Here is a 27,123-nt window from a genome sequence, read left to right as displayed (position 1 = left end):
AGATGTTCCGGTTAGGAGAAGAAGCCGATTCCTGCGCTTACTTCTATGACCTGTAGTCACGGTCCTCTCAGATGAGCCCTGCACTTAGTGCTTATAGCACGCAAGGGATTGGATACTGGGCAAAGTGAAGGATATCCCAGAAATGCTGCCAAACACAAGTCCTACAGATGATTTACTCCTATTTAGGAGAAGATAGTTCCAAAATGTATAACCCGGGTTATTAAGTAGGAATCAAAAGATATGTAGATTGTTGTCACAGAAATAAAAACAACAACACTGCCAACACATTTGGGTATCGATTTGGCCTAGCGCACCTTTCTCTCCCCTTTATTTTACTTTAAGTATTTAACCTTTTACTGTTCATAACCATTCTAAATTTATTGTTATGTTTCCCTAAGGAGACGCTATGTTACTCTGTGAGCTGAGTGACAGTATGTTCAAACAGAAGATATGACAGGTTTTTCATTTACAGGCTCCTACCCACTGTGTTGACATATATGATTTTATACAGTTTACAATGGCTAGTGCTACTTAGCTATCTGGTTTCTTATTATAATGTTGCACCTATCTACAGAAAAGATGCTCCTTATGGGATCGATACATGCAGGCAGCTAACAGTTTACATACACTAAGAGGAACAGTGCATCTGCTAATTGACAATACAAAGAGGGGAGGTTCCCCAGCCTAGCCCTGAAAGTTTTATTAAGATTTCATATTTGATATAACCTTTAGCGGGTTACATAGGTTTAATATAGGCTGACATTCTCAGGGCTTTGACTTTTACATTGTTTATGGGTTGGTTATTGTGCTGCCAGCGGCCGAGGCAGTGCGAGCTACCATTCAAGTCAAAGGCTGGTTATATGGATACTGTAAGGATGAAGGCCCCTAAGAGAAATTGATTGTATTTTTATCGTCGCCCTCCATGACAGCTATCGAAAATTACATTACATTGCTCTATCCTTTACACAAGCTTAGAACTACTCGTATAAGAGTTATTTAATGTGTACGTTAAGAGTATGTTGGATCCATATGCTCAAAAGCAACCACCTTATATTTCGCTGAATCTTATATATTCTCTTAGGAACCTAAGACTACCCTCTGGGTTAACATTAGAATAATGCCCTCAACTAAGGGTTAGTTATTGGAAGAACATTACCAGCATAGACAATGTTAGCACCGCATAATTGTAACAGTTCTCATAGGTTTGTCTTTCTATTATTTTTAAATATGCCTGACTCCAAATTCCTAAATCATATAACGTATTACTGAGGGTCCAAGGGTGACTCTTTATGCCTTTATTTGCTATATATCCCCTATTACGTCCACAAACCACTATATTATAATACCAGAGGTCCAAGAGAGGCCACTACCTTTCTTTTTATATTCCATATAAGGGGTAAACATTAAGATTTACATTATTTTGAATATTACAAACACAAAATGTGATGTCATTTTACTTGCTTAACCTTGTAAGTGGATATATTTTGTGAATTCTTTTGTTGTTTTAAGTTACCTGTACACTTGACTGTATGACAAGCTGGTGACGTATCTTGTATTATGTACTCGTTTGTACCATCTCAATAAAAAATTATTTTAAAAAAAAATCTGATTCATTTAGAATACCTTGATATTTTGCAGTATCTATTAAAGATTTTTATTCTTTTAAAAATGATTTAGTAGGGTCTCCCAGAAGTTCAAGGTATAGTTCCGGGCTTCCTAAAAAATTAAATGGCTTTTTTTTGTAATCTGCTGTATATTGTATAACAATACCTCCCCCCTTGTACGCTTCTCTTATTATAATCATTATTATTTTTTACAGACTCAATCACATTTTTTTCCCATTTTTTCATATTATCCGATTTACTTTTGTAATTGTTGCATAATGCTGTAAATTCTTTGTATACTAAATTGCAAAATTTTGGAATAAAGTGTCCTTTCGAGTAAATGGGAAAAACGTGTGCTTTAAATTAGAATTATGTCTATTATTTTGAAGATTATATGTTATATTTTCTAATTCATGTTCTTCCAGATCAATATTCTGTTCTGTGGGGGGTAGTTATCAACGCGTCTACTTTACCTGCCTTCGCCGGTTCAATATGCCCGCCTAAGCTCGCCTACCATCGCCGCCGCGGACCTGAAAAATTTCGCCTAAGTTATCAATAAAGCTGTCAAAAAGCCGCGCACCAAGTACGGGGCGATGAGCAGCGGACTGTGATAGTTATCACTCGTCCGATCTCGCTGCTCTTCGGCTTTTTCCCAGCTTTATTGCTAGCCTGTCACTAAGCCCCCACACTAACTACACTGTTCTACCCCCTATACCGGAGCCCCCCGCAACTCAATAAAGTTATTAACCCCTAAACCGCCGCTCCTAGACCCCGGCGCAACTCTTATAAATGTATTAACCCCTAAACCGCCGCTCCCGGACACCGCCGCCACCTACATTATACCTAGATAAATATAATAATACCTATAATAAATTTATTAACCCCTATCCTGCCAATCCCGGCCCCCGCCGCAACTAAATAAATAGTTTAACCCCTAAACCGCCGCTCCCGGCCCCCGCCGCAACCTATATTAAATTTATTAACCCCTAATCTGCCCCCCCCTACACCGTCGCCACCTATAATAAATGTATTAACCCCTATCCTGCCCCCCTACACCACCGCCACTGTAATAAAATTATTAACCCCTAAGTCTAACCCTAACCCTAACACCCCCCTAACTTAAATATTAATTAAATAAATCTAAATAATATTTCTCTTATTAACTAAGTTAATCCTATTTAAAACTAAATACTTACCTTTAAAATAAACCCTAATATAGCTACAATATAAATAATAATTATATTGTAGCTATCTTAGGATTTATTTTTATTTTACAGGCATCTTTCAATTTATTTTAACTAGGTACAATAGCTATTAAATAGTTATTAACTATTTAATAGTTACCTAGTTAAAATAAAGAGAAATTTACCTGTAAAATAAAAACTAACCTAAGTTACAATTACACCTAACACTACACTATACTTAAATAAATTATTCCTATTTAAAACTAAATACTTACCTGTAAAATAAACCCTAAGATAGCTGCAATGTAATTAATAATTACATTGTAGCTATTTTAGGATTTATATTTATTTTACAGGTAACTTGGTATTTATTTTAGCTAGTTAGAATAGTTATTAAATAGTTATTAACTATTTAATAACTACCTAGCTAAAAGAAATACAAAATTACCTGTAAAATAAATCCTAACCTAAGTTACAATTAAACCTAACACTATACTATCATTACATTAATTAAATAAATTAGTTACAAATAACTACAATTAAATTAAATAAACTAACTAAAGTACAAAAAATAAAAAAAGCTAAGTTACAAAAAATAAAAAAAATAAGTTACAAACATTTAAAACATATTACAACAATTTTAAGCTACTTACACCTAATCTAAGCCCCCTAATAAAATAACAAAGCCCCCCAAAATAAAAAAATGCCCTACCCTATTCTAAATTAAAAAAAGTTCAAAGCTCTTTTACCTTACCAGCCCTTAAAAGGGCCTTTTGCGGGGCATGCCCCAAAGAATTCAGCTCTTTTGCCTGTAAAAGAAAAATACAACCCCCCCCCCCCAACATTAAAACCCACCACCCACATAACCCTAATCTAACCCAAACCCCCCTTAAAAAAACCTAACACTACCCCCCTGAAGATCATCCTACCTTGAGTCGTCTTCAGCCAGCCGACCATCGATGGAACCGAAGAGGAGATCTGGAGCGGCAGAAGTCATCATCCAAGGGGCGCTAAAGAAATCGATACGTCCCTTAAAGAAATATCCATTCGTCGGTAGTCGTCGGGAAGAAAAGGATGGCTCCGCGTCGGCTCGTCTGAAGATGGCTCCGCTCCGGATGGATGAAGATTGAAGATGCCGCATGGAAGATGACATCGCCCGGATGGAAGACTTCTTCAGCGCCGCCTGAATGATGACTTCTGCCGCTCCGGATCTCCTCTTCGGTTCCATCGATGGTCGGCTGGCTGAAGACGACTCAAGGTATGATGAAATTCAGGGGGGTAGTGTTAGTTTTTTTTTAAGGGGGGTTTGGGTTAGATTAGGGGTATGTGGGTGGTGGGTTTTAATGTTGGGGGGGTTGTATTTTTCTTTTACAGGCAAAAGAGCTGAATTCTTTGGGGCATGCCCCGCAAAAGGCCCTTTTAAGGGCTGGTAAGGTAAAAGAGCTTTGAACTTTTTTAATTTAGAATAGGGTAGGGCATTTTTTTATTTTAGGGGGCTTTATTTTATTAGGGGGCTTAGATTAGGTGTAAGTAGCTTAAAATTGTTGTAATATGTTTTAAATGTTTGTAACTTATTTTTTTTATTTTTTGTAACTTAGCTTTTTTTATTTTTTGTACTTTAGTTAGTTTATTTTATTTAATTTAATTGTAGTTATTTGTAACTAATTTATTTAATTAATGTAATGATAGTGTAGTGTTTAATTGTAACTTAGGTTAGGATTTATTTTACAGGTAATTTTGTATTTCTTTTAGCTAGGTAGTTATTAAATAGTTAATAACTATTTAATAACTATTCTAACTAGCTAAAATAAATACCAAGTTACCTGTAAAATAAATATAAATCCTAAAATAGCTACAATGTAATTATTAATTACATTGCAGCTATCTTAGGGTTTATTTTACAGGTAAGTATTTAGTTTTAAATAGGAATAATTTATTTAAGTATAGTGTAGTGTTAAGTGTAATTGTAACTTAGGTTAGTTTTTATTTTACAGGTAAATTTCTCTTTATTTTAGCTAGGTAGCTATTAAATAGTTAATAACTATTTAATAGCTATTGTACCTAGTTAAAATAAATTGAAAGATGCCTGTAAAATAAAAATAAATCCTAAGATAGCTACAATATAATTATTTATATTGTACCTATCTTAGGGTTTATTTTAAAGGTAAGTATTTAGTTTTAAATAGGATTAACTTAGTTAATAAGAGAAATATTATTTAGATTTATTTAATTAATATTTAAGTTAGGGGGGTTTTAAGGTTAGGGTTAGACTTAGGTTTAGGGGTTAATAATTTTATTACAGTGGCGGCGGTGTAGGGGGGGCAGGATAGGGGTTAATAAATTTATTATAGGTGGCGACGGTGTAGGGGGGGAGATTAGGGGTTAATAAATTTAATATAGGTTGCGGCGGGGTCCGGGAGCGGCGGTTTTATGGGTTAAACTATTTATTTAGTTGCGGCGAGGTCCGGGATCGGCAGGATAGGGGTTAATAACTTTATTATAGAGGGCGACGGTATAGGGGGGGGGCAGGATAGGGGTTAATAGGTATCATGTAGGTGGCGGCGGGGTCTGGGAGCGGCGGTTTAGGGGGTAATACATTTATTTAGTTGCAGCGGTGTAGGGGGGCAGATTAGGGGTGTTTAGACTCGGGGTACATGTTAGGGTGTTAGGTGTAGACAGCTCCCATAGGAATCAATGGGATGTCTGGCAGCAACGAACATGAACTTTTGCTATGTTGAGACTCCCATTGATTCCTATGGGATCCGCCGCCTCCAGGGCAGCGGATTGAAAACCAGGTACGCTGGGCCGGAAAAGTGCCGAGCGTACCTGCTAGTTTTTTGATAACTAGCAAAAGTAGTCAGATTGTGCCGAATTTGTGTTCGGAACATCTGGAGTGACGTAAGAATCGATCTGTGTCGGACTGAGTCCGGCGGATCGAAGCTTACGTCACTAAATTCTACTTTTGCCGGTATCTAGGGCTTGATAACTAAGGCGAATCAGCCTCGCCACAAATACGCTGCGAAATTCCAGCGTATTTGATTTTTAACGGCTTGATAACTACCCCCCTGTATCTGAAAACCTTAATCCCAGAGAATTTAAATAAAGATATAGATATTGCAGCATTCTTATAGGAATTTGTATTTCCCTTACAATATCCAGATTGATATTTAAATTTTAATATAATAATTAAATACATAGGAGGCCAGTAATTTTATTTATTTATTATAAAGAATATTTTGATACAATATTATTATAGATTAATATCATGCATAGAGGAAATCATAGTCTTTCTAAATCTTTGTCTTTTTTTTTTTTATTTAAATATTTTATTTATTTCCAGCACTAGTCACAATAACAAACATTTTAAACAGTTGGATCATTACAATGTTCAATACAGATTTGTCACTACAACCGTCCTGGCTTTTTCTATATATTTCAATGTTTTACTTCCTCCAACCTCCTTCCACTTTCTCCATCCCTTCAAATACCATTAGTTACCATTCTAAGCCTATGTGCGCTTTACCTCACATGTTATTTGTCACATTATCACAGTCCTCTGCTACCCATCAATTAGGGAGCAAAAGGCCCTATGCCACATTGCGATTTTCTGCAAGCTTCTCAAAAGTCTGGCAATAGGTCATCCTTTTTCAATCAATGTCTCTGCCATAGAGGTAAGTCCTTTTTCTAGGTTGTTGGTATCAAAGTTTAACATTTGCATTTTCATCATATCACTATCCAACCATTTCCAAAGTTCTATTCTTCTCCTACGCTCCCCGAGGCGCCCCCCCCAGGATCCAGATTCTCCATCTTGTCTAAGTCATTTTGTCACATACGAGCATATATTATTTGTCTCTGGTGTGGAAGGTCTAAGCTGCAAATCAGGGGTTCCCATTTATTTATAAAATGTTTGGTCCGTAGCGTCACGTCCCCTTATGTGTCTATCTGCTCATATGTCATTTGTCTTTGTACTGTTATTTTGAGCTGTGTTAGGTTTGGTGAATTGGGTGTAATCCATTGTTTGAGAATAAGTTTTCTAGCCAGCAGTATTACATTATGGATGAATTTGACGTGCTTCTGTGTACCTGCTTGTGAATGCAGTAGGATCAACATAGTCGTTGTCAATTCAAATTTTTCCCCTGTAAGTTTCTCCACCCATCTCTGCGTCATTCCCCAGAATTTCTTGAGTCGTGGGCACTGCCATATCATGTGTGTAATGTTAGGGTTAGGGTGCGAACATTTTGGGCATAGCCCTGAGGTTTCAGGACTCCACTTGTGGAGCAGTCTGGGCGTTATGTATGTATTGTGTAATAATTTCGTATGTGATTCCCTGATCTCATTAGACAAAGAGGCTTTCCTCACTTTCATGACACTTTGTTCAATAATGTGATCCGGGGTCGGTTGTCCATTTAGTGCGTCCCATTTGTTTTGAAGGTGATCCCTTGTGGTTTTGTTGGGTGTATTTTGAAGAGCCTTGTAGGTGTGTGAGATTGAGGTCATCCCCCCTCTGTGCAACGTCAGCAGTCTGTAAGTTTCACAATTAGTGTCTGGTAGGTTTCCCGCTCTCAAGAGACTCTGTATGTAGTGTCTACTCTGTAAGTAAGCAAAATGATGTTTGTTGGGTAAGTTAAAGGCTTTTTGTATCTCTACAAATGGTCTAACTGTTCTCTGATCTGCTGATAACACCTGTCTTATGGTGGTCAGTCCCCATTCCTCCCATTGCTTAAAAGGCTTGGTGGTAAAACCGGCCTGGAAATCTGGGTTACCCCTTAGTGGGAGATATGCAGTGTATCTGTTTGAGATTCCCAGAGCCTTGCAAATCTTCCTCCACGCTAGCAGAGGGTGTAGGAAGAGGGTTGTATTTCCCACTGCCCCTTCAATTTGTGCACGAGTCATGTGTGGGAGCATTTTCAGGGACTACGGGGTGATGAGTTCCCCCTCTAGTTTTGGATTTGTAAAGGTGCTTCTGTCTAAAAGCCAGTCCATTGCGTATTTAGCTAGGGCAGCCCAGTTGTAGTGTTCAATGTTTGGGAGCCCAAACCCTCCCATCTCTGGAGTACAGGTCATCTTAGTGAAACTTATTCTGTGTTTTTTCCCTCTCCATAAGAATTGTAGGATGTCCCTATTTAGTGCAAGGAGATCTTGTTTGTGTATGAGTTCTGGTAGCATTTGAATAGTGTAGAGCAGTTTGGGAAATAGAATCATTTTAAGTAATCCCACTCTTCCCGACAGTGTAAGTGTTAATGCCGACCAGGTCACCAAAGTACGTCTTAGACCTTTAATTAATGGCTTAAAGTTCAAGTCATACCACTGTCTGGGATCCCTGGACAAGGTGACACCCAGGTACCTAAATGTAGTAGTAATGATTTTGAAATTGTCCTGAAGCGGTATAGAAGGGTTTTTATTGTGTAGCCATAATAGCTCTGATTTTTCTTTATTAATACAGTACCCCGATATTTGTCCAAATTCAGTGATAATGTGCATAATATTTGGGGATATTATTTCTGGGTTCTTTCATATATAGAATCATGTTGTCTGCAAAGAGTGAGATATGCATTGTTTCTTTGCCTATAGTCAGTCCCTCCATGTCGCTTCTAAGTTTAATTGCTAGTGGCTCTAACGCCAGATCAAAGAGGAGCGGCGACAGGGGACAGCCCTGCCTCGTGCCTCTCTTAAGGGAGAATACCTTAGAGGGAGTACCGTTAATCAGGATCGCTGCTCTAGGATCAGTATAAATGGCGTGTATGTCATAAAGTCTCCCCTTATGCCAAATTTTCCCAATGTGGTAAATAGATGGTCCCATAATATCTTGTCGAATGCTTTTTCGGCATCCACAAGTATTAGGCAGGCTTCCCCTCTCTCTTTCTCTCGGTCCTGTTTCTCCAGTCCCCAATAGTAAGATAATATGGATTGCAACTTTCTTATATTTTTCACTGATGATCTGCCTTTCACAAATCCCGTCTGGTCGTCGTGTATCAGGGAGGGTAAAATTTCTGTCAGTCTGTTGGCCAAAATTTTTGTGAACAGTTTGTAGTCTGAGTTAAGAAGGGATATTGGTCGGTATGAGGATGTCAGTAGTGGGTCTCTGTTTGGTTTGGGTATTACTGTTACGTTCGCTTCCATAAACCTGTTAGATAGACCAGCTCTTCCCTCCCTAATTGCGTTAAAGAGCAATGTGAGCGTATCCGCTGTTTCCCCTTTGATCATTTTATAAAATGCCCCTGGTAATCCGTCAGGGCCAGGGGTCTTCTCTAAGGGTAATGTTTCAATGGACTTAATAACTTCCTGTGGGCTAATTGGGGCATTGAGTTTTTGGAGCTGCTCTTCAGCCACCTGCGGGAGGTTCATATCCCTCCAGAAGTTTTGTTTCTGCTCAATGTGTATTTCTTGGTCATTGTATAGGTTAGAGTAGTAGTCTATGAATGCTTCGTGTATGTCTTTCTCCTGCGTTAATAATCTACCCTTTTCTCTAAGAGCTGTTATGTAGTTTGGTTTTCTGTCCAACTTGGTAACTCTCGCCAATAGTTTCCCTGTGCGATTCCCATAACAATAAAATTTCGCTTGCATTCGATTCTGAGCCATCACTGATGTCTGAATAAGTTGTGTATCTCTGAGCTGTTTAGTGTCTTTGTATTTTATTCTATTGTGTTCTGTCGGGTACCTCAGGTATTGGTTTCTGGCATTCAAAAGCTGTCGTAGCAGCAGCTCTCCCTTCTGTTTGTAAGTTGCAGTCAGTTTTATTGCATATCCCGTCATCACTCCCCTCAGCACTGCTTTCGCAGCTTCCCAGAACAGTGAAATATTATTCATATGTTGGGCATTGAGGTCCTTATATGCCAGCCATTCCCCTACCAAGTGACTTCTCAGGTTTGTATCGTGGTATAGATGTGTGGGGAATCTCCACCTACATGTCTTTCTGTGAGGTGTGTCTGTGTGTAACTCCAGTGTGACCGGAGCATGATCCGAAATAGTTATGGGGTCTATTCTCACCTGTCCAATTCTAGGGCATAGCTGTTTCGACACTAGAAAGTAATCTATACGTGACAGTGTAGTCTTTGATGGGTGTGCGCATGTATAGTCTCTGGCTTCTGGGTTTCTTTCCCTCCATACATCTAGCAGAGCTAGGGTGTTTCTGAAATTTTTAATAATTAGTGTTTCTCTTTTAGATTCTTTCCCTTGGTTCGTGTGATGTGTGGTGCCGCTGGGATCACGGAATCTATCTGCCGGCGTGTATGGAGCGATGTTGTAGTCTCCTCCTGCTATGATGGGGAGATCTGAAAAGTGTATGAGCTGACTTTGGAGGTGATTAAAGAATTCCCTTTTCCTTGTCTGGGGGCCATATATTCCACATATTACCACACAGAGCGATTCCAGTTGAACCTTAGTTATCAGATATCTGCCCTCTGTATCAGACACCGTTTGTGAAATAGTGTATTGCAACCCCTTACGAAACAACATTGCCACACCCCTCGCTCTTTTCCCCTCATATGGGGTGTAAAGGACCTCCCCTACCCAACTCTGTTTAAGTTTTTGGTGCTCTATTTGTGATAGATGAGTCTCTTCTAGTACTGCAATGTCTGTCTTTCTGGACTTAAGTTGTCTCAGTATCGCTTTTCTTTTGATAGGTGAGGTTATTCCCCCCACATTCCATATGGTGATCCTCATCTTGGGGTTTTGATCACCTTACTTTGGTCTCCTGTCAGTGTCAGTCTCAAATGTGTGATGGAATATGATATATACAATTGAGTGGGAGTTATGAGGTGTGTTGTACTTACTCGTTTGTGCAGCCTCTCAAGTCTGTCCTTTTTTCCCCCAGGGTGGCGCCTCGAGGCTGGCTCGCTCTATCTAATGTTATGGTGTACAGATAACAATTGAGTATTACTAAAATAGCTCCTTCACTCCTTTGTTTCCCCCCAACAATAACAATACCTTCAATATTCTTTGCAATGAAACACTTAAACAATAACAGAGAAACAGTAAATGCCCCCCCCCCCTTGTAAAGGATATAAGTTCACTTGTCTTAGTCTTTAAATTGCTTTATTATTATGTTCTTTTCTTCTGTGATCTTGGCAACAGCTTTCATCTGTCTGAATTTGAAGGGCGACTTTCACGATCTCGTGACAGTTCTTGTTTGCTCTCCCTCTGTAAGTGGAGCTTGAGTTGATTTAGTGAGTCGAAGTACAGGGGACCATTGGTTGTATGTAGACGTAGTCTAGCTGGGTACAGAAGGGCTGCTGGTCTTCCCTGCTCCATGAGCTGCTTAGAGTAAGGTGTGAATTCTTTCCTTTTGGCTGCTACTGCTGCTGAATAATCTTGGAACAGGTATACTTTCCTGCCTTCAAATTCCAACTGTGGGGCTTTTCTGTATGCTTGAAGGATTGCTACTTTTGCCTTGAAATTGAGGTATTTAACCATGATCTGTCTTGATTGCTGGTTATTTTCGCCCGTCTTTCTTTGGTCACCAACCCTATGGGCCCTCTCTACAGTATATGGCAGGCATGCTTGTGGAATATGGAGCATCTTTGGCAGTGTGTTTTCTGCGAATTCTATTAGTTGTGATCCTGGTAGGGATTCTGGAATTCCTACTATTCGCAGGTTGTTTCTTCTCGACCTGTTCTCCAGGTCATCAGTTTTCGCCCACAGTCTTTCATTTTGCTGTTGTAATGTTTGTATATTGGTCTCAGCTTCTCTGTGGCGGGTTTCTCCCTCCGCTACCCTTTGTTCTACCTGTGTTAGCCTTCCATTAAATGATTTAACTTCAGTTGTTAATGAGTCCATCCCTGTTGGTAATTGCTCAATTTTTGGCAAGAAGAGTGCAGATATCTGGGAGACAATCGGGTGGGGGTCCACAGGGATAGCATTCAGCGTGTCTTCTGTGTCTACGTGGGGCTGTGTGATTTTTTTTCTTATCAGTATTTTTAAGCCTGCCTGCCATTATTCCTGTCTTCTTATTAAAGGAGTTATAGTGTTTTTGCATACAGCTTTAAGTGTGTGAGCTGTTGTTTCTCAGTAAGTCAAGTTCTTGATGTGACACTCTACACACAAGTCCCTTCTGCTCAAAGTCTATCAGACCACTGAATAGTGTCAGATCTAAAAGGATTGATTGCGATGGGTGGGTTGGGGGGGAGCAGGGTCTGGCCCTCTAGCCCTGCATGATTAGAGTGTACTGTTTATAGTTGAGGATACAGTCTCTCTAGGGATTGTTAGGTTTTGAGTTGTCAAGATGAACTATTTATCGTATTATGGGTGAACTCTCTTGATGCTCCCCATCAAGGTGCCTCCCGGGTAGTTTTGTTAATGGTCTCCCTTCTCCACCGAACTGCCTTTTTGTTCCCCTCTGTTTTTGTTTCTTATAGCGTGTGTGGGTCTGTGCTGCACTCTTTGGTTAATCACTGCTTAATTAAACCTTGGCTGACACTTGAGTGAGTTGTGGCTGTGGCTTCTGTTGTGTTTTTAACCCTAAATGCCTGCAGCAGGATGGGAAGGTGATGGCTCTCCCGCCGTTAGCTTAGCTTTTCCCACAGGCCTCTTAATGTTTTAAACCCTGTAGTTTGTGTGGGTCTGGGCAGCCCTCCGCAGTCTATTCCTGTCTATTTAAACTTCACCCTGCTTTCAGGCGAGTTACGGCTCTAACTTTTCTTGCGCCTCTATTACTGGATGTCAAGCTCAGTGTGTCAAGATGGCGGCGTTCCCGCCGTTAGTCAGGCTTTTCCTTCAGGTCTTTCAGTGCCTTATATTATGCCCAGGGCTCTTACCGGGTATGTAATCGTCTGACTCTTGACTTCCGCTGCAGGCTAGAGGGTTGCTTGTCGGCTGATTTCGTCAGGGTAGACTAGCGGGTGCGGTCGCGGCTCACTCCGACGTCTTCTGTCTAACGACTTCTATGGCGGGGGAGTCCGATGAATTATCCCGGCAGTAGTAGTATCCTCTGCCAAGGGGTATCAGCTTTTTCAGGTGGCACTTTTGAAGTTTGGTTCAAGTTTGAGTGCTGATAACAGCGGAGCTCTTTTCCTTGCATCCACACTCTGTGCCCTCCCACCGGAAGTCTAAATCTTTGTCTTTTTAACTTCTCAATTTTTTCTCCTATTTTTTCAATCAATACTTGGTGGTATTTTTCCTATTTAATTTTTTACTTTGTGTAATGAGTATTTTTAACTATATACATAGATATGTTACACTGTATTCTACTCACATGGAACTCTGTGGTTCAAAGTGCAGACACAGACATTTTTTAAACTGCTGCGGTATTTAGACATACAACATATTAGAATCGCTGAACTGTAACTAGAAACACAGAGTCACATAAGAGAAACGATCAGTTAAATCACAGAACTATATGTCTATCTGTAACTAAGGACCCAATAATCACATGACCAAAAATAGCCAATCAATCATTCCAATGCAATAGAACACGCCCACCGAAACTTGCTTAAATGCCAAACTAAGGTGCCAGGTTAAGTTTCTAATACCTCTGATGAAGAAGACGCTGTTCTTCGAAACGCATAAGGTATTTGGTGGGACACCTGGATTTTTTTTATGGTTATTGTACCACTCCGATATAAGAAGAATTTTCGAGACTGGTTATAGCTGCATACTCTGCATTTTACACTACACAGCTATATAGCAACAGCTGTTTCAATGACATGGAAGTGACACCTCTGGAGTGTAGGGGAGAGGACACAACCTACGTCAACTGACGCATTTCATGCCCTGATGGCGCTTTCTCAAAGACACACTGTGACGTAGGTTGTGTCCTCTCCCCTACACTCCTCCGTTTGTGTCCTCTACGCAATTGTAAGTTTTATGATTCATTAATAAAGTTGGAATTTTTTACTTTACTTCTATATGCTTGTGAGATTGTTGCCTTTGAACAATGTCCCATATTATTTGGCTTGCAACTTCCATTTAGTTTTATATGCTATACACAGGCTCAGTTTGGCGTGTTGTTTTCCAGCCGGCAAAACACCGGTTGTTGTTCCATGCATAATAAATGGGCCTTTACTGAAGTTACAACAGGAGTTCTTAACCAGTGCATATATATATGTGTGTGTGTGTATATATATATATATATATATATATATATATATATATATATATATATTTTTATATATATATATATATATATATCGCAAACAGATAAGACTGCACTCACCGGATTTCAGCAACTCCAAAAAATTTATTTCAGGTGGGGACGTTTTGGAGACAAAATCCCCTTTTCAGACCAAACAGAGCACAGAAAACAATTGAACATTTAGCATCAAAGTGGAGCTGTTGCCATAGGGATAAAAAATGTACTGAACTCACCCTTGGTAACAACACAGTGCACATAGTATATTCTGTGAATAAAGAAAAATACAGAAAAAGATACAATTAAAATCATGATCACCTCATACACTGTGTGCACAATTATTAGGCAAGAATCAAACGTTAAGCTACCAGGAACCCATTATCCTCCAGTGCTGTAATTTTCCAGAACTGCAACCTATCTGGAGTGCCCAGAAGTACAAGGTGTTCAGTGCTCAGAGACATGACCAAGGTAAGGAAGGCTGAAACCCGACCACCACTGAACAAGACACATAAGTTGAAACTTCAAGACTGGGCCAAGAGATATCTGAAGACAGATTTTTCAAAGGTTTTATGGACTGGTAAGATGAGAGTGACCCTTGACGGACCAGATGGATGGGCCCTGGGGGTGGATCAGGAATTGGCACAGAGCTCCACTTCGACTCAGAAGCCAGCAAAGTGGAGGTGGGGTACTGGTATGGGCTGGTATTATTAAAGATGAGCTAGTCGGACCTTTTCGGGTTGAAGATGGACTAAAAATCAACTCCCAAACCTACTGCCAGTTTTCAGAAGACTCTTCAAGCAGTGGTACAGGAAAAAGTCGGCATCTTTCAAGAAGACCATGATATTTATGCAGGGCAATTCTCCATCTCATGCATCGAAGTGCTCCACTGCGTGGCTAGTCAGTAAAGGCCTTAAAGATGAAAGAATAATGACATGCCCCCTTACTCACCTGACCTAAACCGTGGGCCCTTTTTAAACGTGAGATTTACGGTGAAGGAAAACAGTACATCTCTCTGAACAGTGTCTGTGAGGCTGTGGTTGCCGCTGCACAAAAAGTTGATCGTCAACAGTTCAAGAAACTGACAGACTCCATGGATGGAAGGCTTATCACTGTTATTGAAAAGAAGGGTGGCTATATTGGCCACTGTTTTTTTTTTTTTGTGAAAATGTCAGAAATTTTTATTTGTAAATTTTGAGTTGTTTGTTTATTCTCAGTTTAACAGATGAAAATAAACAATTTTTGTTTTTCATTTAGTTGCATAATTATTGTGCACACTAATAGTTGCCCAATAATTGGGCACACACAGATATTCTCCTAAGAAAGCCAAAACCTCACTTTTACTTTCTTAAATATTCTGGTTTGAGGTTTTGGATTGACTGAGAGCACTGTAGTTGTTCAATAATGAAATTAATCCTCAAAAATACAAATTGCCTAATAATTGTGCACACAGTGTATATGCACAAATAAAAAAAGAACAGATGGATCAACTGAGCTATAAATACAGCATTAACTGTGCATATCAATCTATGTATACCATAATGTGATGGTCAAACTTATCCTCATCTATCAAATATAACACCTAGCCTTCTCAGCTATGCAATGAGATATAGAAGGGACAATCACTTACCAACTTAAAGTGAGCCTGTGTATGAGAACACCAAGAAAGCAGACGGTCAATTACCTCTCACACCACTGTATCATTCAACACATGTGGGTCGGCTACACGTCTTGCAACAACCAATCAGAAACTTACAAAACCAAGGGGGCATGGGTAGACATAAGTGTTCAGAATTGACCGCACAGTTACTGTTAACCCCCTATAACTCATATCTCATAGGGGATATAGTGTGTATATATAGTGTATAGCGAAATTACAATCAGAATTTTCCTACCTTAATTCCGATTGGCTGATAGAATCCTATCAGCCAATCGGATATCGAGGGACGCCATCTTGGATGACGTCATTTAATGGACTTGTCATTCGTCGGGTAGTCGTCGGCCAGGATAGATGTTCCGTGTCGGAGGTCTACAGGATGCTGCCGCTCTGCTCTGGATGGATGAAGATAGAAGTGTTAGGTTTTTTTAAGGGGGGGTTGGGTGGGTTTTAGAGTAAGGGTATGTGGGTGGTGGGTTGTAATGTTGGGGGGGTATTGTATTTTTTTTAACAGGTAAAAGAGCTGATTCTATGATCCAATAGAAAAGATAGGATACGCAATTGACGTAAGGGGATTTGCGGTAGCCTCGAGTCGCGGAAAGAAAGTGAGCGGTAGACCCTTTCCTGTCTGACTCGTAATACCAGCGGGCATTAAAAAGCAGCGTTAGGACCCCTTAACGCTGCTTTTTAACCCTAACGCAGAACTCCAAATCTAGGCGAAAGATAATTAACTTTTACAAAACAGGGGAAGGTTATAAATGTGTGTTTTTATATTGCAGTTTGCTCTGTTCAAAAGGTTGTTAAGTAATGAAAATTAAGAGGGTAAAATATATATTTTTTATTTTTGTATGTTTCCCACCTTGATTCACTTTGTGTTAATTCTTATTACATTGCTGATCCACTTTTTATGCCAAATATGAAAGCTTCAAATAAAAAATATATCTTTATGTAGTGCTAGCAGAGTAAGATAAATAACCATAGTAATTGTATATTATTTTATTTATTTTTTAAATGTTTATTTTTGCAGGTGGTTACGATGGATTAAATATTCTGAGCTCTGTTGAACGATATGACCCTCACACAGGTCACTGGAGTCATGTGACACCTATGGCTACAAAGCGCTCAGGTAAACAACACATATAACTTTTGTAATACTCTTTTAAGTTACTGGGATAGTAAGGAGAAAGAGAGAAAATGCAGAGGCACTCATAGGCCTTATAAAAATTATACAAAGAATCTTTATTCCTTCATTTCTTCCATACAGGTGTTGAGAGTCCATGACCCATTACTGTTGGAAATTACTCTTCTCTACCACTAGAAGGAGGCAAAGAATCCCAAACTCCAAGAGCTCTATAAATGCCCTCACACATACCTTACTCTTTACTTTGCCTCCGCTGGAGGTGGTTGAAGAATGAAGATGTGCATTTAATTCTTCAGAGAGAGGGGTTTTCCGTCTATATTGAGGCCTGGTTTCCCCTCAGAGTACAGTGCTTGTCAGAGGGATGTACTGTAATATGGGGTATGGTTTGTGATTCTTTTTTCACCTCATTGGAAATTTGTCTTTTGCCTCCCTTTATGGTTCTACAATATACTCTCATTCCATAACCTCTGCTGATATGTTTCAGTACTGGTTTTGCTGCCTGCTGCTTGTTTGCTAGTGGACGAGGGTCTATTAGTAAGTATCTTTTTGTAACATTTTGACACTCCTATAGCTATGTTATGGGCACTTTTTAAGTTTAAATATATATATATATATATATATATATATATATATATATTTGCTAATATATATATTTGCTAATATATATAGCCCTGGGACAGATGCTTTTCATTATTCACTTGCTTTTTTGCCCTCATTGTTTTTTTAGCGCACTTAGTTTGTATTGCGCTTGTCAGCCACTAGGTTTGCGCGTGTCGGGGTTGCGCATATTGGGTTAACGCTTGTCAGGTATGAACACGTCCCTTTAGTCTTTCTATAGTTTACGCATGCCAGGTTAGCGCACATTCATCCTCGGTTATGCACGCTGCGGATTTTGGCGCGCTAAATTCCTATTTAGCTCTTAGGTTTTTTTGCAAGTTATTTTTAGCTGATGAGCTCTATCTGTCCTTGGATTGTACCTGTGTTTTTTTTCTGTCCAATGTTTCAAGGAATCCTGTAAGAGCTCAATATTTTTACCAGACTGTCTCAAATCTGGAAAATATGGGAGTGATTGCTCCAGTTCCTTTGAAGGAACAGGGGATGGGATTTTATTCAAATCTCTTCAATGTTCCAAAGAAGGAAAGTACTTTCAGACCTGTTTTAGATTTGAAGGCTCTGAACAGGTTTGTAAGGATTCCATCTTTCAAAATGGAAACCATTAGGACTATTCTACCTTTTGTTCAGCACGGTCAGTTTATGTCCACAATAGATTTAAAGGATGCTTACCTTCATATTCCTATTCACATATATCATTTCCAGTTTCTGAGGTTTGCTTTTCTGGACAGGCATTTTCAGTTTGTTGCTCTTCCAATCTCCAAGAATATTCATAAAGGTTCTGGGTGCCCTTTTGTCTGTGATCAGGTCTCGGGGATTGCAGTGTTTCTATACCTGGATGACATCTTAGTTCAGGTTAAAAATTTTCCTTTAGCAGAATCTCACACCAACTGACTTTTGTTGTTTCTTTACGTGCATGGTTGGAGGATCAATTTTCCAAAAAGTTATTTGGTACCTCAGAGAAAGGTAACTTTTTTGGGTCTTCAAATAGATTCAGTATCCATGAGTCTTTCTCTAATAGAGGAGAGGTTAAAGTTGGTTCCGCTCTCGTTTCTACTGTGGGAAACGAGAGACTGTAGGTTCAGACCTACAGTCTCTCGTTTCCCTCAGTGGTTCTGTGTAGGGAAGTCTAAGGTCTCAGGATTGCAGCTTCAGATGCAATTCCATTTGCTAATCTTTACATGAGGCCTCTTCAGCTTTGTATGCTGCATCAATCGTTCAGAGATTATACTCAGCTGTCTCAAAGGATATTTTTGGATCCCAGTACAAGTCAATCTATAACTTGGTGGCAGAATCTTCAGTGTTATTCAGGGGGCTCATCCTGCCTGGACTATAATCACTACAGATGAAAGTCTCTGGCTTGGGAGCTGTGTGGGGGTCTCTGACAGCACAGGGAGTTTGGAATCCTCAGGAGACGAGGTTACCAATCAATGTTCTAGTGCAATTTTCAGGTCTCTTCAAGCTTAGCCTCAGTTGAAAAGAAAATCTCATCTCAGTTTCCAGACAGTAGTAGCTTATGTCAACCATCAAGAGGGAATTCTCAGTAAAAGAACAATTCCTTGTTTCCCCCCTCCCCCCGGAGCTGTGACATTTATGCAAAGTGACTGAACGCCCCGGGGGGGGGGGGGGAGGATTAGTTCTTTTAAGAATCGTCATCGTCATCTGTAAATCAATTTGACAAAATGCCGGGCGGGAGAGATGCACTTATCGTCGGAGCGCTCAAAAGGTAAAATTTAAAAAAAATAATGTAATATAAAAAATTTGATGAATTCAACACCCTCATTTTGCAAAGTTTATCCAATGCCGTGGGGCAGTTGCATGAAGTTGACCTTCACTTTAAAGGTTTTGCAGGCTCCTCCTTTTGAACCTATGCATACATTGGACATTAAACTACTTTCTTAGAAAGTGTTATTTCTTTTGGCTATTTCTTCTGCTTTCAGAGTTTCTGAGTTATCTGCTCTTTCTTGTGATCCTCCTTATCTGAATTTTCATCAGATTGTTTTTGTTAGGGACCTTATTTGATTTTTTGCCTAAGGTTGTTTCTTCAGATAACTTTGGCAAGGAGATTGTTGTTCCTTCTTTGTGGCCTAATCCTAAGAATGCTTCCGTGAGGTCTTTGCATTCTTTGGATGTTGAAATATTACATTGATGATGCTACTAAGTACTTTAGACAAACTTCTAGTTAGTTCATTCTTTTTTTTTCTGGCCCTAGGAAGGGTCAGAAAGCTTCTGCTGTTTCTTTGGTCTCTTGGTTGAAACTTTTTATTCACAAAGCTTTCTTGGAGGCAGGTTAGCCTCCTCCGTAGCAGATTACTGCTCATTCTTCTCTGTCAGTTGCCACTTCTTGGGCTTTCAAGAATGAGGCTTCAGTTGACCAGAATTGCAAGGCAGCTACTTGGTGGTCTTTGCATACTTTTACTAATTTCTACCATTTTGATGTTTTTATTTCTTCTGAAGCAGCCTTTGGTAGAAAGGTTCTTCACACAGTTTTCTATTTGATTATTATTTTTTGTCTGTTTGATTTATTGTAACTGCATTAAACATAATACAAAAATGTGTGTTTATATGGGTGTATGTACTGTGTGTGTGTGTGTATGTATATATATATATATATATATATATATATATATATATATATATATATATATATATATATTGTTTGAAAGTATTTAAAGAGCGCTGTATACAGCAGTTACAAACTTGAAATACACAATGTATATATAAAAAAAAAACTTTATTTTACTGACAGATCATGTCTTGGAACATTTTACAAAATATAAAAATAATTCTGACAGATAACTATTCACAAAGAAATTGTATCAACAATGCTCTCTTGTGTAGTTGTTGCTTTAATTTTAGCACATTTGCTCAGAAAATGCCTATCAGCGTGCCTGTAACAAATACCCGTTGTATAAGGTATTCCGGAGCACTAATGTACTCGTAATCACACAATTTGTGAATTCACAACATAAATATATGCAGTATTAGAACACACATTTAAAAAACATTTAAAACCTCATAATACTCTGTGAAATATAGAGCGAAAGAAACTGCACACACTTGCCTGGCCAGACTCTGTGTAAACGTTACCACTACGCGTTTCCGGGTCACGCCCCTTCCTCAGGTGTGTTTTAGTGTGTGTGTGTATATATATATATATATATTTATTAAAATATATATATATATATTATTGGTGTTGTGGATTAAATTTCTCAGTGAAAAAAGATATTTTTCAAATCTCTCCCTTTATGTTATTACTCGTTGACTCCACAGCTTGGGTATTAATTCCCAAGAGCAGTGGATCGTGGACTCTCATCACCTGTATGAAGGAAAACATAATTTATGTTTCATGTGTAGATCAGAGATGTAAATAAAATGAGAATGGTTTTCGGGGGCGCTCAGTAAGCTCAAAACGTTAGAGATATGGGTATGATCACATTAATAATGGGGACCTTAATAAGGGTGTTCTCAAATAATTATATATATATATATATATATATATATATATATATATATATATATATATATATATATATATAATTATATATATTTGGACTCTTTTCCTTTTTGGTAAAAAATTATTGAAGGATAAATCACTCTTTTTTTATCTTTTATTGAAAAATACACCTTTATGTATTTATTTGTGAATGATCTACAGAAGAGCAAAAAATTCAAATGTGTGTATATATATATATATATACATTTGAATTTTTTGCTCTTTTGTAGATTCTGTAGATCTGAATGCTTTCTCGGCTGCCCTTGGAGTCACTTTTTTTAAATCCTTTAGTAGCAGGCCAGTGCTGTCAATCAAAATGCAACAGCCCGCCCTGTATTCCTGTTCCTGTTCTGGTAATCAACATCAAATCACATCTTAGCTGTAACTCAGACTTCGTTATATATGTTCTAACCTGTGAGTGTGGTTCACAATATTTGGGTCGCACATGTAGAAAGGTGCGAACCAGATGGAGTGAACATTTGCACAACCTAAAAAAATGTTCTATGAAGCACAGTGTCTCCAGACATAGTACAACTAAACATAATCGGAATTATAATACATTTAAAATGACCCCTTTGGAGAGTATTCCACGAACATCTGGACACAATAGATACACTCACTTACGCCAGAGGGAAACCTTTTGGATATATCGTTTCCAAACCTTGTTTCCCTCTGGCCTAAATTAAGTGTTAGATTTGGCTGCTTTTTAGTTTTTGCACTATAGGTGAGGGGACAATAGCACATTTAGAGTTGAGTTATAATCATGTTGTTGTTTTGAGTTATAATCATGTTGTTGTTATGTTATTGTTATGATATAATATTATGTATGTGTATAGCATTAATCTTTATTATTATTATACAAATATTTATATCATTAGAGATTGCAACTATTAAGTATCCTATTTGTATAGGATATGGATGGAATATTGTTGGCATGATGCCTTTACACACATATATGCACCAGTAAAAGTGATTATTTTTTATTATTTTTTATTTTTAGGGTACTAATAGTTCTGTCAGCGAGTTATTTTCTCATATAATCATTTTTTTCACAATTCATCTATATGCACATATAGACACACCTTGATTAGATTTCACTATTTATAGCTTACTTTGTTATATAAGAGCACATATAGATGTATGTGGATTATGTTTCCTCTATATAGAGATTACTTGATATTATATAAAATAGCCATATTCAGGCTAGGTTTCGACTTCATTGTTACACATAAACACATGCAAATCTATGTGGATGAGCTATCCACCACATAGAGATTATTTAAATGTATATTATTAAATTGTGGCACTATATTGGGATTACACACTATTGTTTAATATATAGCAGCGATACCATTGTGTCATCCACTATAAATATGATATTAGGGGAGACGTTCTTTACAACAGTGACGTTTTTTACAATAGATAAATCCCTTAACAACTAATGACGGTTATTTTGACAGATTAGGGTATTGGCGAGTATACCTGGTTAGGAACTAGTGACGAACCCGACAGGATTTTCTTTGATTGGTTGAAGGCTAATCACATGGCCCAATAACACTCCAATCAAGTGCCTTATGAGCACGAAATGGAGTGTATGGGGATTAATAAGATGTTTCTGGGTCACATAGCATATATAATAGTATGGATTAAATATTAAATATAACATACAGATGTTTTAGATTTCACCGTTTAGCTATTCGGCATCATGAACAAGAATAAAGACTGGTTCGGCGATGCTATTAGCATTAATAATAGAACTGCTTAGCAACTAGTGACGTTGCAAATATGAGATTTTATGATTTGTCTCCATACACGTCACCTTAACAGTCCAATAGGGGCCTATTCCACACAAGCTGCACACTGCAGAACGAATAAAACATCAGGGATTCATGAAACAACGGTTCTAAAATAAAATAAGCAAGGTGTATATATATAAATATATCACATACTATACCATATATTCCACTAAATAGTAAGCATTGTTAAGGCTGTTCTCCCAATTTAGATACTTTCGAGACAGCTTTTAGTTTGGCCTAAAACGTAACTCTGTACACTGTGGAGGTATAACACAATATTGCAATCAGATATTGCATATAGGTGTGATTGGGTTGTTATGCTGCAAGTGTTCCATCAGATTTCAAATGTGTCTTAAATGTGTGTTATAAATTGTAATTGTTATTGGGTATTGTTTTACAAAGAAACTATAATTGTACACACGTGTTCAATCATGCCTCCAAGGGGGGGTGTGTTTTATCCTTTGTTTTAATTGGCTATTCAATGTTTAAAGGTTTAGGAGTTAGTAAGGTGCCTATATGTCTGAGGAAACGGTGATTCCATAGCTGGAAAACGTGTTGCATTTGGGGGGCTACATGTCTATGCCCTCTTATCACTTGAAGCTTTTGTTTTTATGTGAGTTTTAATAAACCTTGTGTTTTACAAAAGCCAAGTGTGAGCACCTTACTTTTATCCCTATCGCTCTTTGGGGCGAACTACATTTAGTACTCCGTCTGGGTACTGCATCTGGTGTTCCTGAGAGTTACCTGCTGCCTGGGTTAGCTGATACACCCTGAGTTATCAGCTCGCTACCACAAGCACATAAGGGTGCTCCAGCTAAATGTGAGTATCCATTTGGCTTTCTATTCATTGTGGGATGTGTTACATCTCTGATCTACACATGAGGTGCCCCCTTTGTCTTTTGTACCCTTGTCTAGAGCCTGATCGAGAGTGATCTGCAAGAAGGAAAGCAGCCCTGCACCTGAAATTATGGACTAACCGTTTTGTGAGATAAGATTGTCTCTAACCTGTCCTCTTATATATTGGACATGGATTCTAGTTGCAATATTTTATACCACTTTTTATATATTTATACTTTTTATATATTTGTGATTGATTTAATGCATTTGTGATTGATCATATGTCATGTTTTTTATTTATTTTGTTTATATTACTTTGCTTTTAGATGGTCACATATTTATTAATTTAGTAGCGAGCGCCCCCTAGCTTGGTCATTTACATAGAAGTAAATTGGAAACTTTTTTTAAATTGTAATCTGTATCTGAATATTGAAATAAAATTTTGGGGTTTAATGTCCCTTTAACCATATGTTTTAAGAACATAATTTATGCTTACCTGATAAATTCATTTCTTTCATGATGGTGAGAGTCCACGAGACAGCACACTTTTTTTTTTAGGTTCGTTTTTAATTCAGCATATCTTTTTTCCCCCTGCTCCTTTATGGCTCTTATTCCCTGTTCTTGCCTCACTTTGCTTGGCTATACCTTAGACTAAGGTAGGTGAGAGGGGTTTTATAAAGCTCTTGTGGTTTGGGAATCTTTGCCTCCTCCTAGTGGTAGAGAAGAGTGATTCCTAAGAGTATTGGATCGTGGACTCTCACCACCATGAAATAAATTAATTTATCAGGTAAGCATAAATTATGTTTTTAAAACATATGGTTAAAGGGACATTAAACCCCCAAAATTTATTTCAATATTCAGATACAGATTACAATTTAAAAAAAGTTTCCAATTTGCTTCTATTATCAAATGTGCTTCGTTCTCCTGTTATTCTTTTTTGAAGGGATACCTAGGTAGGTAGCGTGCACATGCCTGAAGCACTACATGACAGGAAATAATTCTGCCATCTAGTGCTCCTGCTAATGTATAACATTGTTGCAAAACTGCTGCCATATAGTTCTGTAGACACATGCTTACTCTTGAGCTTACATCCCAGCTTTTCAACAAAGGATAGCAAGAAAACAAAGAAACATTGATAACAGAAGTAAATTGGAAAGTTGTTTAAAATGGTATATTCTACCAGAATCATGAAAGAGAAAAATTTTGGGTTTTATGTCCCTTTAAATGTTTCAGCTTTGTCAAGACAAATGTTTTTTATTCCCCATGTAAGTGCCTCTACATTATGTATATATTTTTTTAAATTTTGTGTTATTGAGCACCCAGGCACTGATCAACACAAGCAGTGAGTGCTTGGACATTCGGATGCAATGATATATCTTTTTACAAATTATGCAGCCCAAAATTGGCTAGATTAACTGATTGTTCTGATCATATATTTATTCTTGGCATTCTTTTAAGATTTCCAGAATTCTTGAGTTTCTTCAGGATGGTGTGCAGGAAGGTCTTTCGGACAGATTTTGGCCTTCTCTTTTTTTTCCATAGCAAAATTGCCTATGTTCCATATGTGTATAGTTTTGTTCAGGCATTATCTAAAATATACTCTGTGATTTTTTTTTATTTATTTTTTTTTAAATTATTTTTATTGAGGACATATAGGAAAAAAAATAAACATACATGCATAAACATTAATTTACTGAAGACAAAGGTTACATAACAAGCCTTATAAATATGGCAATTGTTGCCATCAATTTTGCGGTTCTTGGGTCCTATGGTATTTGAAAAAGCAGTGTAGGGATTATATAAAGGTAAAGTCCTATAAGGAATTGTTTCTGTTCAAAATAGTGAATATGAGAAGTGTCTGCGCTCGTCTGGGAACCTCCATTAAGATGAAATGGTGGTATCCCTTTCAACAGGGTAATTCTTGTTATACGAGGAATCCCAGACATTCCAATAGTCTTGTTACTCAATGATATCTGAGCATAAAGATTGTCCCCTTTCTCTTCCATAGATATGGTGTCTGAATCCAATGCTTCATTTGGTATGTTTGATACTGTGTAAGGTGTCCCATGTTTGCAGTGGGAGGTACTCTTCTGGATGGTATATTTGTGACGTACCTGGATTTCTCTGTCACAATTCTTGTTTGGATCCAATGCTTTAGCTCCTTCTTTGCTAGCCAGGGAATTTTTATCTATAATCTCTGCGCCTTCAGTCAAATTAGACCTCTCGCTTACCTGTAGACCTAAAGCACAGGCAGATGGAGCTTTATCAATCAAAGCCTGTAGCAGAGATTCCAGCTTCAAATACTGTGTTGCCTCCCATTGTTACCGCCTTCACCCCATGTGGTTGATGGTGATGGGGAGATCGCTGGAGATAGAGCAACCATTGTGACAGGTATATCTGTCACCGTGTAAGATCTGGTGTTTTGTGTGGTCAGAACAGAGTAAGCTGCCGCTTAGGCATCTCTTTTCCGTTCCAGAACCCTGTATTCATAGATACAGCAGAAGAACCTAGAGAGAGTCCCACACAGTGAGAGAAATAATTAATATAATTATTTGTAGGATTGATGCTGTAAATTTAAGCAGATAATCGGCGGATTATCATCAAGAGCCCTTGAAAATGCGTCCTCTCAGAACCGCAGCTTGGACACGCCCCCCCTATAGTCTGTGATTTAACCTTTTTCTCCTATTTGGACTCTTATCTTGGTTCTAGAGGTTTTTACAATCACCTCCTTTTGAACCTATGCATAAGGTGGGTGTTAAGCTTTGTTTCTTTTGGCTATTTCCTCTTTTAGAAGAGTGTCTAAATTGTCTGCTCTTTCTTGTGATCCTCCTTATCTTATTTTTCATAAGGATTAAGCTGTCATGTGGACTTATTTTTTATTTTTTGTCTAAGGTTGTGTCTTCACTATTTCTCCAGGTTCCGATTTCCAAGTGCTCTTGAGACAGATGCTCTGGGGATGCCTTGGTCATTTCAGCTGACTTGTGTATTTCCTCCTCCGGGAATGTGACCCAGGGTAATAATAAACATTAGGCTAGAGAATGCATCTGTGCTTCTCATAGCTACTAAATGGCTTAGAAGAAGTTTTTAGATCTGGTTCAGATCTCCAGTTGCCAACCCTGGCCTCTTCCTCTCGGAAGAGATCTTCTTTTTCTAGGCCTTGTTTTCTAGTAAGATGTAAAATCTCTAAGCTTAATGGCTTGGAAATTGAATGGATAGTTGTTTATCAGAAAGTTTTTTTCTCCTCCTTTGAATCTTATCTTGGTTCTAGAGGTTTTTACAATCACCTCCTTTTGAACCTATGCATAAGGTAGGTGTTAAAGCTTTGTTCCTTTTGGCTATTTCCTCTGCTAGAAGAGTCACAGGAAAAACAAGGGCCCAATGGCACTACTTAATAATCAGGAGGGATCTAATGCAAAATTCAAAAGGGTAAGTAGAGATAAATATACCTTATTGCTATAACGTGCAATAGGTGCTATGTACTGGAAACTGTTTGTAGAGAACGATGACACAGGGTCACCAACTGTTGTACATTTAATAGCACTCAAAAACCCTCAAAACAAACTAGAATGAAAGAGATACAATTGGCGGGTGTTCGAGGGATTACAATCCCTCGAACACCCGCCAATTGTATCTCTTTCATTCTAGTTTGTTTTGAGGGTTTTTGAGTGCTATTCAATGTACAACAATTGGTGACCCTGTGTCACCATTCTCTGCTAGAAGAGTGTCTGAATTTT

At 38.3% G+C, this 27,123-nt stretch overlaps 1 protein-coding gene across 3 annotated transcripts in view; it reads left to right on the top strand.

Annotated features, from left to right (window-relative positions):
* The window catches only part of KLHL12 (kelch like family member 12), an 89,129-nt gene that overhangs the window by 44,249 nt on the left and 17,757 nt on the right, over positions 1–27,123 (top strand). For all 3 annotated transcript variants that reach the window (XM_053706908.1, XM_053706906.1, XM_053706907.1), the window contains exon 10: positions 16,535–16,633. In XM_053706908.1, the coding sequence (XP_053562883.1) occupies positions 16,535–16,633 (99 nt within the window). The remainder of the gene's footprint in view (positions 1–16,534; positions 16,634–27,123) is intronic.

The sequence above is a fragment of the Bombina bombina genome, chromosome 3 (assembly GCF_027579735.1).
Source record: "Bombina bombina isolate aBomBom1 chromosome 3, aBomBom1.pri, whole genome shotgun sequence".
Classification (NCBI taxonomy): Eukaryota; Metazoa; Chordata; class Amphibia; order Anura; family Bombinatoridae; genus Bombina; species Bombina bombina.
This window is presented reverse-complemented; position numbering and strand designations above follow the sequence as displayed.